The sequence below is a fragment of the Schistocerca cancellata genome, chromosome 2 (genome assembly GCF_023864275.1).
Source record: "Schistocerca cancellata isolate TAMUIC-IGC-003103 chromosome 2, iqSchCanc2.1, whole genome shotgun sequence".
Lineage (NCBI taxonomy): Eukaryota > Metazoa > Arthropoda > Insecta > Orthoptera > Acrididae > Schistocerca > Schistocerca cancellata.
Genome location: NC_064627.1, coordinates 289,110,058 through 289,124,511, shown reverse-complemented (window position 1 = coordinate 289,124,511; position 14,454 = coordinate 289,110,058). Strand labels below are relative to the sequence as shown.

The 14,454-nt window shown below is 45.0% G+C and overlaps 1 protein-coding gene across 1 annotated transcript in view; it reads right to left on the bottom strand.

Annotated features, from left to right (window-relative positions):
- The window catches only part of LOC126153408 (macrophage mannose receptor 1-like), a 91,571-nt gene that overhangs the window by 18,915 nt on the left and 58,202 nt on the right, over positions 1–14,454 (bottom strand). Inside the window, exon 5 of the mRNA XM_049916070.1 lies at positions 786–975. Coding sequence (XP_049772027.1) covers positions 786–975 — 190 coding nt within the window. The remainder of the gene's footprint in view (positions 1–785; positions 976–14,454) is intronic.

Below are 14,454 nucleotides of genomic sequence, written 5' to 3'. Positions count from 1 at the left end.
CTATCAAGGGAATTTTGAAGCTGGAAGTGGTATCTGGTTTCTCAGTCAGAAAATTAAAAATGCTTGGTTTAGCATTTTTGAAAATTCAACCACACAGGGGGTCAAATAGTGGGTGAAAGTTTTCTTAAAAATAAATAGCTAGGATTTTTAAGGCTACGTCTGGGACAGCTGATATTTGATTTCTCGGTAAGAAATAAAAAAAAAAAATACGTGTTGCAGAGTTTCTGGAAAATCAACCCCTAAGGGAGAGCAATAGAGGATGAAAATTTTTGAAAAAAATATTTCGTTACGTTAAAACAATCTTAAAGCTAAAGTTATGTAAATTGGTATTTCACTTTTAGGTTACATTATAAAGAAATGTTTGTCAGGGGATGGAAGTTGCTATGGAAATATCTCCACAAGAACTCAAAAGGCATACTTAACAAAAACTTTGGACTCTAGCTCCATAATCACTTTTTTTCCAGAAGTATTCTCGGAAAACACCATGCTTATATGGTCTTAATTAGCATGAAAAGCTTAGAAGGTGTTGCAATTTGCGAACGACATAAAAATTCAGTTAAATGAACGCAAAAAAATCTCTGCGGGCCAGACAGTCTACGCGAGGGAAGCAGAGGGCGCTAAGCTAGCATTCGTAGAATACAAAGAAAGAATACTGCTTTTCGCCCCTTATTTTCCCGTAGTCGAGGTTCACTGGCGTACCACTAGAAGCGCTACTGTCGTTCTTTGTTTGAGTAACGTAGCCTGGTCGTTCCACTCGCTGTGATTTCGTGTCGCGAACTACTCACTGGTAGCCGGCTGGAGGCACGGGGTAGAACGGCAGCTTGCAGACGAAGGGCAGCGGCTGGTCGCACGGCACGTCGTTGAAGAGCGCGCCGCTGCCCAGCGTGACGCAGTCCTCGCGGCGCAGAGACAGCCCGCCGTTGTCCGGCTGGCGAGCCTCCCAGCGGCCGCGCAGCGCCGCGTCCAGAGACCCTCCTGTACAGTCACCACATATCTTCTTACATCACGTTCTTACTGGCGGGCCATGGTCCTTAGCCTACACGCCTGCACCGTTTTGGCCTTAGCCAAAGTGTTGATGTGAATGCGGCTAACATCCCCCGAACACGTAACACTACAATCTGGCACACACACACACACACACACATACATGCGCGCGTGCTAGACCGAACACAGAAATACACTCCTGGAAATTGAAATAAGAACACCGTGAATTCATTGTCCCAGGAAGGGGAAACTTTATTGACACATTCCTGGGGTCAGATACATCACATGATCACACTGACAGAACCACAGGCACATAGACACAGGCAACAGAGCATGCACAATGTCGGCACTAGTACAGTGTATATCCACCTTTCGCAGCAATGCAGGCTGCTATTCTCCCATGGAGACGATCGTAGAGATGCTGAATGTAGTCCTGTGGAACGGCTTGCCATGCCATTTCCACCTGGCGCCTCAGTTGGACCAGCGTTCGTGCTGGACGTGCAGACCGCGTGAAACGACGCTTCATCCAGTCCCAAACATGCTCAATGGGGGACAGATCCGGAGATCTTGCTGGCCAGGGTAGTTGACTTACACCTTCTAGAGCACGTTGGGTGGCACGGGATAGATGCGGACGTGCATTGTCCTGTTGGAACAGCAAGTTCCCTTGCCGGTCTAGGAATGGTAGAACGATGGGTTCGATGACGGTTTGGATGTACCGTGCACTATTCAGTGTCCCCTCGACGATCACCAGTGGTGTACGGCCAGTGTAGGAGATCGCTCCCCACACCATGATGCCGGGTGTTGGCCCTGTGTGCCTCGGTCGTATGCAGTCCTGATTGTGGCGCTCACCTGCACGGCGCCAAACACGCATACGACCATCATTGGCACCAAGGCAGAAGCGACTCTCATCGCTGAAGACGACACGTCTCCATTCGTCCCTCCATTCACGCCTGTCGCGACACCACTGGAGGCGGGCTGCACGATGCTGGGGCGTGAGCGGAAGACGGCCTAACGGTGTGCGGGACCGTAGCCCAGCTTCATGGAGACGGTTGCGAATGGTCCTCGCCGATACCCCAGGAGCAACAGTGTCCCTAATTTGCTGGGAAGTGGCGGTGCGGTCCCCTACGGCACCGCGTAGGATCCTACGGTCTTGGCGTGCATCCGTGCGTCGCTGCGGTCCGGTCCCAGGGCGACGGGCACGTGCACCTTCCGCCGACCACTGGCGACAACATCGATGTACTGTGGAGACCTCACGCCCCACGTGTTGAGCAATTCGGCGGTACGTCCACCCGGCCTCCCGCATGCCCACTATACGCCCTCGCTCAAAGTCCGTCAACTGCACATACGGTTCACGTCCACGCTGTCGCGGCATGCTACCAGTGTTAAAGACTGCGATGGAGCTCCGTATGCCACGGCAAACTGGCTGACACTGACGGCGGCGGTGCACAAATGCTGCGCAGCTAGCGCCATTCGACGGCCAACACCGCGGTTCCTGGTGTGTCCGCTGTGCCGTGCGTGTGATCATTGCTTGTACAGCCCTCACGCAGTGTCCGGAGCAAGTATGGTGGGTCTGACACACCGGTGTCAATGTGTTCTTTTTTCCATTTCCAGGAGTGTAGAAGACATAGGGCAACCTTTAAGAGACCCAGATACACTACTGGCCACTAAAATTGCTACACCACGCAGATGGCGTGCTACAGACGCGAAATTTAACCGACAGGAAGAAGATGCTGTGATATGCGAATGATTAGCTTTATAGAGCATTCACACAACGTTGGCGCCGGTGGCGACACCAACAACGTGCTGACATGACGATCGTTTCCAACCGATTTCTCATACACAAACAGCACTTCACCGGCGTTGCCTGGTGAAGCGTTGTTGTGATGCCTCGTGTAAGGAGGAGAAATGTGTACCATCATGTTTCCGACTTTGATAAAGGTCGGATTGTAGCCTATCGCGATTGCGGTTTATCGTATCGCGACATTGCTGCTCGCGTTGGTCGAGATCCAATGACTGTTAGCAGAATATGGAATCGGTGGGTTCAGGGGGGTAATATGGAACACTGTGCTGGATCCCAACGGCCTCGTATCACTGACAGTCGAGATGACAGGTATCTTATCCAAATGGCTGTAACGGACCGTGCAGCCACGTCTCGATCTCTGAGTCAACAGATGGGGACTTTTGCAAGACAACAACCATCTGCACGAATAGTTCGACGACGTTTGCAGCAGCATGGACTTATCAGCTCGGAGACCACTCCTGCGGTTACACTTGACGCTGCATCACAGACAGGAGCGCCTGCGATGGTGTACTCAACGACGAACCTGGGTGCACGAATGGCAAAATGTCATTTTTTTACGATGAATCCAGGTTCTGTTTGCAGCATCATGATGGTCGGATCCGTGTTTAGCGACATCGCGGTGAACGCACATTGGAAGCGCGTATTCGTCATCGCCATACTGGCGTATCACCCGGCGTGATGGTATGGGCTGCCATTGGTTACACGTCTCGTTCACCTCTTGTTCGCATTGACGGCACTTTGAACAGTGTACATTACATTTCATATGTGTTACGATCCGTGGCTCTCCCCTCCATTCGATCCCTGCGAAACCCTACATTTCAGCAGGATAATGCACGACCGCATGTTGCAGGTCCTCTACGGGCCTTTCTGCAAACAGAAAATGTTTGACTGCTGCCCTGCCCAGCACATTCTCAAGATCTCTCACCAATTGAAAACGTCTGCTCAATGGTGGCCGAGCAACTGGCTCGTCACAATACTCCAGTTACTACTCTTGATGAACTGTGGTATCGTGCTGAAGCTGCATGGTAATCTGTAGCTGTACACGCCATCCAAGCTCTGTTTGACTCAATGCCCAGGAGTATCAAGGTTGTTATTACGGCCAGACATGGTTGTTCTGGGGACTGATTTCTCAGGATCTATGTACCCAAATTGCGTGAAAACGTAATCTCATGTCAGTTCTAGTATAATATATTTGTCCAATGAATACCCGTTTATCGTCTGCATTTCCTCTTGGTGTAGCAATTTTAATGGCCAGTAGTGTAAATGGACCACGCTTAACCGCAGCACTAATGAAATATCAATAGCGCTACACAAGGCTTAAAAGTAGCAACGACCATATACAAGATTAGGACCAGACACTTTCCTACGCCACAACACGATACGTGGGACAACAGAGACTCAAATTATAGTCAGTACATGACATTTTCAGCTGTGTTGGAGCCGATTTCAGAATCTAAACACCGTTGCTCTTCTTATTAAAGAAATTTATTTCCCAGATCGCATAACAACACACAATGATTACTAGTTTCAGCGAAATTAAATCGCCATTTTTGGATCATCTGCACAGACAAAATTTTTACAGGGCCAATCCATTTCACCGACTGTTTACATTAATTGGACACACTGTGCTGTGCGAACAGTGCACAAAACTCACAAATGAAATGCATGAGATACGTATAAAATCTTTTCATCTGGTGTCGTTGCTGACATCTGAAAGGAAACTATCAGATGTCGACAAGGACACAACATGAAAGGATTTTATACACGTCTCATGTGTTTTATTTGTGACTATTGCGCACTGTTCGCACAGCTTTCCTCTTATTGTACGACGGGAGGCGGTACTACGGAATATCGTCTCTATAATGTCTGCCTGATTAATGTGAACAATCGACAAAATGGATTGGCCCTGTACGGCGATTTTATTTCACTGCAATTAGCAGTCATTGCGTGTTTTTATGTGTTCTGGGCAACTAAATTTCTGTAATGAGAACGACGGCGTTTAGAGATTCAAATACTGGTAATGGAAACAGATGAACAAAGGCCTACACACACAGATGAATTGGTTCAGTATCACCACCTACAGATACGTGTAGGGTAGAGTAACAGATCACACAACTGCAGCAATACTCCAAGTAATACAGTGAGTTTCAAAACAAAATGACCTGATCTCAAAACTCCGTATTTATTGCTGAAAACATACTGAAAACATGGGACGAACCCCAAAATATTCAGAAAGTATTAAAGTCTAAGCTATGCTATTACAATACGCTCTGTGCTCACCACCAGCAACACGAACAACATCTAGACGATAGCTAATTTCTTCATAAACTTGACACACTGTATCTGCTTTTGCAGAAGTTATGGTGGCTGTTCTTCTTCTACGTCACAAGGTAAAGGGGAAATGAACACATTTTCCTACCAATATCGCCGCAAGAAAAAATTACAATGAAGTCATATTTGGCGATCTTGGAAGCCAAGAATTCAGGGCAGTGTGTCGTGGTCCCGTGCGCACTATCCAGCATTGAGGCAGGGTGTCACTGACAAACCGATGTACGTTGTTGCTCCACTGCGATGGATGTCCATCCTGTTGGAAAATGAAGTCATCGGAGTCCTCCAAGTCGTGGAAAAAGCTAATTCTGCGGCATTTTAAGTTAGATCATTTTTCCTCAGGAAAAGGAAGGGGCCATGCACTTTTTCATGGGAAATGGCACAAAAGATTTTCACTTTAGGTGAGTCTCTTTTGTGTTCAGTAATGTTACGCCGAATGATATGATTGGGTAATTGGCCGTTTGAGAAGGAAAGTCTGTATTAAATATACGTGAGTGAAAATAGTCGCCACTTCGTTTTCCTGTTTCTATTCGGAACTAGAAAACTGTAATTACTTTCATTTTCACATTTCAACAATTTCTATAATGTTCATTTCTTGGATAAGCATCCATTAAAAAAGCATTGGGGCGTCTTCTCAATTACATGCAGCATGATGCAAATGGAGTACCGAACACACCTGTGTCAAGTTATTTGCCTGTACCTACTTCCCCAAAATACAACATAACCCATTACGGTCTTTCCTACGTGTATGTAGTGATTTTAGTTTGCCAATAACTGGTCATCGTAATCATCGTCATCTTCAGAAATGCGGGAAATGTCTACTATCTCTGGCAACTCTGGTGTTTCCTCCTTAATTATGATTTGCTTTGCTCGTTAAGGACTCCACATATATTTTTCCCATTCTTGTTTTTCAACTCAGTCTGTTGTTTATGTTTATTGCTAACTTTCATCTTCATGTTACCTTCAGTTTCACAGGATTGCAGATTTTGTCTTTCAGCACACAACTACACCATTCTGCCATTACATACAAACAAGATCATATTCTGCTTGTTAAACTGGTACATTTAGAAACCAAACCCGTGCAATGACACAGGTTTTAATAATACATTCAGCGAAAAATAAACCAGTAACAACTGTAAGCTCACATTCTTATTTTCCATGTTCTGAAAACAACAAAAAACTGGCCTCTTTTATTTGTCTCACGCTCACGCATTCCATTGTTTAAACTGTTTCTAGAAGAGGCTAGTGGTAGTCGGAAGTCGTTATCTTTGTCGCGTCCTTCAAATACTGAATGCTTACGTTTGCCCCCTGCGCAGAACTGCCGAAATTCGTCTTACTGATTGAAGACGCGTGACATAACGGTTTATTTCCACTTTTCCTTGGTTAATATCCGTGTTGCTAAAATTAGGGTAAGCATCCACATTTTTCTTAGTTAATGTCCATGTTGATAGAATTAGAGTAAACATGTCAATATTTTTCTTCCTGTATAACATTTATCGGTTAATTAGGACGGGGATAAAATGAAGAGGATTAATTTTTTTACCCTAAGCCGAGTATTTGTCGCGATGACTTAACGTGGCAAGTTAAAACTGTGTACCGGCCCGCTAGTCTAAACCAGATCCCTACTGAACGGGTTGGTTACGAGAGCTCAGAGACTTCGATTGTGGACTAGTCACTGAATGACACCTGACTAACATGTCAACAGGAACAACTCAGTTCTTCTAAAGCTGCCCAACGCGACTATTAGTGATCTGACTGTGAATTGGGAAAGCGAAAGAATAACTACAGCCAAAGCAAGAGCGGACTGCACTCATGCACCACTGGAGAGGGATCGTTAAATGTTGCAGAAGGTGGTTATAAACAATAGTATGAAATCAAAGAAACCACGCATCAGTTGCATGGTGGTATCAGCAGGTCAGTTATGAGAACGGCGTACAACGGTCAAGTAGCTCTTCATAAGACAAACATTTCTGTTGTCAGCATTAAGCGACGCTTTACGTGGTCCAAAAGAGCGACACCAGTGTATGACTGGTAACGAGAGATCTGAACTGATGAATCGTGTTATATCTTCTGGCAACCCGATGGAAGAGTTTGAGATTGTCAGATGCCTGAAGAACGTTACTGGCCATCATGTGTGGTGCCAACAGTGAAGTACAGAGGAAATGGTGAATCTTGGATCGACTGGCTCGTGCTTATTCTCGGTGATGCGGTCTACGGTTCAATAATTGGTTACACGAACTCTGATGCACCAAGATACTGTCATCGATCTGAGAAGATATCATACAAGAGGGGCCAGAACTAAATCTCCCAGCATTTGGTAACTATATTAGATAACTAGCCCTGAAATACGCTCTAAGACAAAAAAGATGCACCGTGAAGTAATTAATCAGAATAGAGCAGATATCTGTAGATGTGATGTACATTTACAGACGAATGATTAGGAGTTCAGAAAAGTTTTATGATTTGTTCAAGAGAAAGAGCTTCAATAACATGTTGGTCCTCCTCTAGCCTTTATGCAAGCAGTTATTCGGCTTGGCATTGATTGACAGGGTTGCTGGTTGTCCTCCTGAAGGATATCGTGCAAAATTGTGTCCAACTGGCGCATTACATAGTCAAAATCCCAAGCTGATTGGAAGTCCCTCCCCATGACGCCACAAACGAAAGTTGTGAAGAGATCCGAGGTCTCGAAGGCCAAGCTTGGGTTTAGAAAGCATGTAGACAAGCAACAGGAACTGAAGCCGCGTGCAGGTAGACATTATCTTGATGAAAGATGGCTTTCCATGAAGGACAACAAAACGGAGCGTAGAATATTGTCGATGTACCGCTGTGTTGTAAGGGTGCCGTGGACGCTTATCAAAGGACTCCTGCTACGAAATGAATTGCCACCAAAGACCATCAGTTCTGGTTTCAGGCCGTGTAGTGAGCGACGGTCTGGCTGGAATTCAACCGCTGTCTGGGGCGTCTTTGCTGGTCATCGGGGCTCAGTTCGAAGCGACATTCATTGCTGACGACTATTATTCTCCAATGAATGAGATTCCAGGCCAAAGAGGTGTCTGCAGACCCCGGAAAGTGGTGGGGTGCGAAACCGGCGCCCGGAATACGGCCTGAGAACCAGGAGCTGTGGTACAGGGTAACATTTCATAGTATGACCCCTTTGGTTGTCATCTGTATCCCCCCATCCGCACCACAACGCAGCGGTACGTCGATGATATTCTAAGCCCCGTTTACTTACCCTTCATTAAGCCACCCTGGGCTTACGTTTCAGCAGTATAATGCCCGTCTGCACAAGATGTGAGTTTCTACCGTTTGTCTTCGTGCTCGCCGTGCTTTCGGAGGTCAAGGTCGCTGGATCTCTCCCCAAATGAGAACGTTCCGACGTTATGGGCAGTTCGTGGCTATGAAGATCTAAATCGTCCATTGGACAGAACTTGGAACGATATTCCTCAGAAGGTCGTCCAACAACCATGTTAATTAATGCGAAGCTGAATAACTGCTTGCATAAGGGCTAGAGGTGAACCAACGCGTTGTTGACTTGCTCAATTTGTGAAGTTCCTTCTGTTGAATAAATCATCCATTTTTTCCGAAAGTGTAGTGATTTGTTTACGTATACATTTACAACACATCTACTGATTTCCATCCCATTTGGATAATTCCTTCGTGGTGCATCTTTTCTCTCTTTTTGTTTTAGAGCATATCAAAAGTAAATCGTAATACGGCAGAATATGGACACATTTTACAGCATTATGAATTGTGCCCAATGGAGGAACAATTAAGAGTCGTTGCAGCCTGTGATAAAGCATTGTTTGGGAAGCAATAGTGTCTGGACAGTAAGATTCCTAAAATGGACTGTGTAATGGCTTTATTTGAGCGGCTACATGGTTGTATGAATATTAAGATCAGTGTAGCCAACCATTGTGTAGAGTTTCGAATACTGCTACGTTGGGTCAGAGAGGTACTAGTGGCCTCTGATCAGCACCCTTTGTGAGGTCGGTATAGGCAGAAACCGCTTACGCTCTCTGGGCCCTTCCGGTCACCGTGTGTGGACCCTGGACGGGAGAGACGATTAGGTTACTCTTCCCTAGGACGCCGGTGAGTATGGATGCTCTTAGTAGCATCTCTGTTTGCAGAGTTGAAATGTGTGAGAGCTTTGTTTGAATTCCCGGTAGTCACTCTGGTGCGTGGCATCGATAATCATGCCGCACCAACTAATTCAATCAGGTAACGGTGTTAATTTCAGCAATATTCAGTATATTAGATGAGATCTTTTGTGCAAATGTAACTGGGTGTGGACGACCGGTGTCACCACATGTTTTACAGCTTTAGTTAGTTTAGCCTATTGTGTGTAAATCTGTTATGTGCTTTGTGTAATGCTTGTGCTAAATTTTATTTAATTTACCGTCCAATTTGTATTTAATTCCCACGGACTTAGGAGCCCGTATTCTGGTGCACGACGTGTGTTTCTTTGTACACCATGAGGCTCCAGTTCGACATAAACATCTCTCTTGTTCGAACTGAAGCCTCACGTTTCAAAACGGAGTAGATGTGTTCTGGTTTAGTAAATTTGTTTTCAAAATTACGGAGTTGTACGATATTTTAGATGTGGACTTCATTCTCTAAAATTGACCGTTAAAGGCAGTCGCGCTATGACCCAGTGGGCTTACATGTGGGTTAGGGAAGCTTTTTTCTAAATTCTATCTCTCGTTGTGTGACTGACAATGACCAATGTGAACGTGGTGTGTGTGATCTTGATAAATCGTATCCAGTAATTTAGCAGTCTTGTCCCCCATGTGTCGGTCCAGATGCTGCGCTGTATAATGTGCCATGAGTCGATGCACGCACTAGCATCCCAAGTGACTGTATTTTAACTTCTGTGTGTGTGTGTGTGTGTTACTGTTGAAACGGAACATGTTGTCCCGTTCCATATTTTTTCCAATAAATTCCGGTAGAGGAGAACTATAGTCAAAGTATTTTGACTATGCAGAAGCGAATTCCGTGTATGACAAACAAAAGAGAATGGACCAAGTGGTGTTTCATGTGTGTCACGTTTCTTTGTATCCTTTCCCGTATGCGACCTTGGACTGTATGAATAAGATAGTATGTGAAGTAGCAGAAAGCTCTCGTCAGAAGTCGTAGCATTGCATGTGTAGAGTCGTTCTGTGGTAGGATAGTACTAACCCCTAAACGCGAACAAATTTGGAAAAGATGATGAGCAAGTCAGGTCATCGAGATCGCGAAGCCCCGAGGATTGGCTTTGTTAGGTTGGCGAACCATCCTCTCCACCACCTTTTGAACGAAGAACGGGTAGGCGAGGTGTCCGATTGAGCACTTGTTCCTGGGTCGCGACGCTGCACAAACATGGAGACGCAGCTCTCGTTTTGGTAATGTTAACAAAGGTATTAGATTGCCTAAAATCTACTCGGTAATGAAGTCCAGATGTTGAAATCAGGTGCGGGATTACCACTAAACCCCATGAGGGAATTTATTTCCATAATTTATTCGAATTTCAGTAGAATTGTGACTTGGTCAGGCCATGCACCATGGGCCTTAAGCTCACGGTCATATTTTTTGCTCTGTGCTCAACGGAAATCCACTCATTCAATGCATTTTAATCTGCTCTTTCATTTACAGTAATATTTTGGGAGATTTTTATTCATTTTTCTTATCTTTTGTATGTGAACTTGCATTCGCGCCACGTAGTCGGTTAGAGCAACCGCCACATTGATTAACTATAGTTTCGATTTGAAATTATTATGTACACGATGAATAATCATGCGATAGTGGGCAAGTGTAGAATAGGGAAGAAATAATCTTGTGTGTCCGTATTTTTCTGGATTTCTGTTGGCTAACGAAACTTGGCCTCCTGTGTTGAATAGCGTTGAAGTGATGACGTTTCTTGTCTTCCTCCATAACTATTTGATTTGTTGCCGATGTTGTGCGAGAATAAAATACGTGTTTTAAACTCGTGTCACTAGGAAATGGTTCAAATGGCTCTGAGCACTATGGGACTTAACATCTATGGTCATCAATCCCCTAGAACTTAGAACTACTTAAACCTAACTAACCTAAGGACATCACACAACACCCAGCCACTAGGAAAAGTATCGGATTTTGATGCCTATTGATTTGTTAAAGACTTGCGAAATACTCTTCCACACTGACCTAGTTTTGCTTGTAGTCTCTTTGCTGAACTTGTTCTGAGTCACCTATAGCAACTGAATGTAATAAACATGGGTTTAGGTATGATTGTGTGTTTGTATAAAATTACATTGAAGCCAGGTCTGCGTTCCCCTGTCCCATTCCATAATTACGTGGCGAAACTGAACCATGTTAAGTGGAGAGACCAGTTTTGATGATGTAGATTGCAAAAATAACACGACTAGTCGTTGAAACGCCATCGGTACTGAATAAATATCAATCAATCTCTACCCTCGACTGATTATTTGCTCCCTCCATCATTAAGAATAGGTGAAAGTCAGTACACAGTCGAATTCTGGGTCATGAAAGCAAATAAAAGCTATGTGCTGCCTATTAAGCCCTGTATAGGTGCCTTCTGTAGTGGTTCAAAAATGTTGCGGTCAAATTTTTACCGGTTGGGCAAAACCTTCCGCTAGAAATTATTAATACCTGGCAAAAACTGGCAGGGGCTATTAATTTCGTGAACCACACAAATTTAAGAAACAATTTACTATAGACGTCAGCTTGCAGGAGCGGTAGGGCATGACAAAGCGATGGTAAACTTCGTACTTACGTAGAGTTTCACCACCACCAGTACTGGAGGGTTACATTGCACTGTGAATTATTGTTAAATTCTTTCCTATTACATCTCACAGCGAAATTCCGCTCCCTAGTTAGGATCCTTAAAATCAGTCAGTTTGCATCTCCTCTTAGCAATGTTTTAATCAAATTTGTCGTGATTATTGGACTGGTGTTTTATTAAATCATCAAATGATCTGTGAGGTGGCGCCTTTTTATCAGTTTAATTAATTAATATTTAAATAAATTTGGCTTACTAATCAGAACTTTTGTGTCTGCAAGTAAACGTAGCCTGTACTTGCAGAGTCATTCTTGGGAGTTAGGGAGCCAGTAAAGAGATATTTTGCGTAGCTGGTCTTACCAGAACCTTGCAGTAGTAAAAGACTACAGGTATCATTCAACTGGCCTGCCCAGAATCTGGATCTGAACCCGATGGAACACCTCTGGGATGAGTTAGGACCTTATCCAGATGCCAGCGTCAACATTACTAAGTTCTGTGGTTTTGCTGTTAAGGAAGAATGGGCTGCCGTTCCTCCACTGACATTCAGACACCCTACTGAAAGTGTCCACAGCGGAGTTCAAGCTTTCGTTAAGGCAAAGGATGGACACACCCCACGTTAAAGTCTGTTGATAGGTATCTGCATGCTTCTGATCAGGTAATGTACCGGGTGACCAAAAAGTCAGTATAAATTTGAAAACGGAATAAATGACGGAATAATGTAGATAGAGAGGTACAAATTGACATAGATGCTTGGAATGACATGGGGTTTTATTAGAACCAAAAAATACAAACTTTCAAAAAATATCCGACAGATGGCACTTCATCTGATCAGAATAGCAATAATTAGCATAACAAAGTAAGACAAAGCAAAGATGATGTTCTTTACAGGAAATGCTCAATATGTCCACCATCATTCCTCAACAATAGCTGTAGTCGAGGAATAATGTTGTGAACAGCACTGTAAAGCATGTCCGGAGTTATGGTGAGGCATTGTCGTCGGATGTTGTCTTTCAGCATCCCTAGAGATGACGGTCGATCACGATACACTTGCGACTTCAGGTAACCCCAAAGCCAATAATCGCACGGGCTGAGGTCTGGGGACCTGGGAGGCCAAGCATGACGAAAGTAGCGGCTGAGCACACGATCATCACCAAACGACGCGAGCAAGAGATCTTTCACGCGTCTAGCAATTTGGGGTGGAACGCCACCCCTCATAAACATCGTACGTTCCAGCAGGTGTTTATCAGCCAGGCTGGGGATGATGCGATTCTGTAACATATCAGCGTACCTCTCCCCCGTCACGGTAGCAGTTGCAAAATCAAAATCACGCATTTCGTCGAAGAAAAGAGGCCCGATAACGGTAGATGTGGTAGATCCAACCCATACCGTGACTTTCTCGTCGTGCAATGGAGTTTCCACGACAGTTCTAGGATTTTCGGTAGCCCAAATTCTGCAGTTGTGGGCGTTTACAGACACTCGAAGCGTGAAATGAGCTTCGTCGGTCCACAACGCATTACTCAACCAATCGTCATCTTCCGCCATCTTTTGAAACGCCCTCTCCGCAATTGCCCTCCGCTTCACTAAATCGCCAGGTAACAGTTCATGATGCCGATGGATTTTGTACAGATAGCATCGGAGGGTACGCCTCAGTGCCAACCAAACAGTAGTGTATGGAATGCTGGTGCGACGTTCGACTGCACGAGCGCTGACTTCCCCGTCCATAGAAGGACCCGCTACAGTCTCTTTCTGAACTGTCTGAGCAGCATCACGCCTTGTGCTCGGTCGGCCACTACAGGGTCTATAGTCTAAACAACCAGTGGCTTCGAACCTCGAAATCATTCTCACCACAGCTGCATTTTTCAACGGACCTTTACCCGTTCGAATCCCCTTCCTATGGCGATAGGATCGTAACGCTGAACTAGCACATTCCCCATTCGGGTAATACAGCTTCACTAAACGCGTCTTTTCGGGTAACATCAACATGCTGCGACTGCTGGCGCATCTGATTCTCTCTCTCTTTTTTTTTTTTTCTTTATTGTATTTCAATTCCCCGTCGGGGCGGGCTGGCAGCAGCATATGCAATGCTCTTCAGCTGAAAGACATAGAACAAACAATAGAAGACAGTTAAAACTATAGAAATGAGAGAATATGGTGAACATCGATATAAAAATGGGGAACATCATGGAAGGCACTAGACAGAAAAAGGGACGACTGTAAAATGGAGATAAAAACCGTAAAAAAGTAGCGCACACAAAAAACCACACACTGGAACAATTAAAAGAACACAAGTCACAGGGCACAGTATGACCGGAGCATAAAAGTATCGACAGATGGCGTAGCACATAACAAACACTGACAACGAACCTCAAGGCAGCACACAATGAAAATCACACCTCTTGACACACAGGAGAAACAGCACTAAACACAACACTGATGTGGCACACTGACGATGAGCAAAACGGAGGATCTGCCAGGTGCAAGGAGATGAGGGAGACTGGAAGAAGGGAAGGATGGGAAGAGAAGGGGGAGATGGGCGGGGGGCGCGCTGAAGAGGGCCAGGTAGGGACAGATGTGAGAAGGAAAGAGA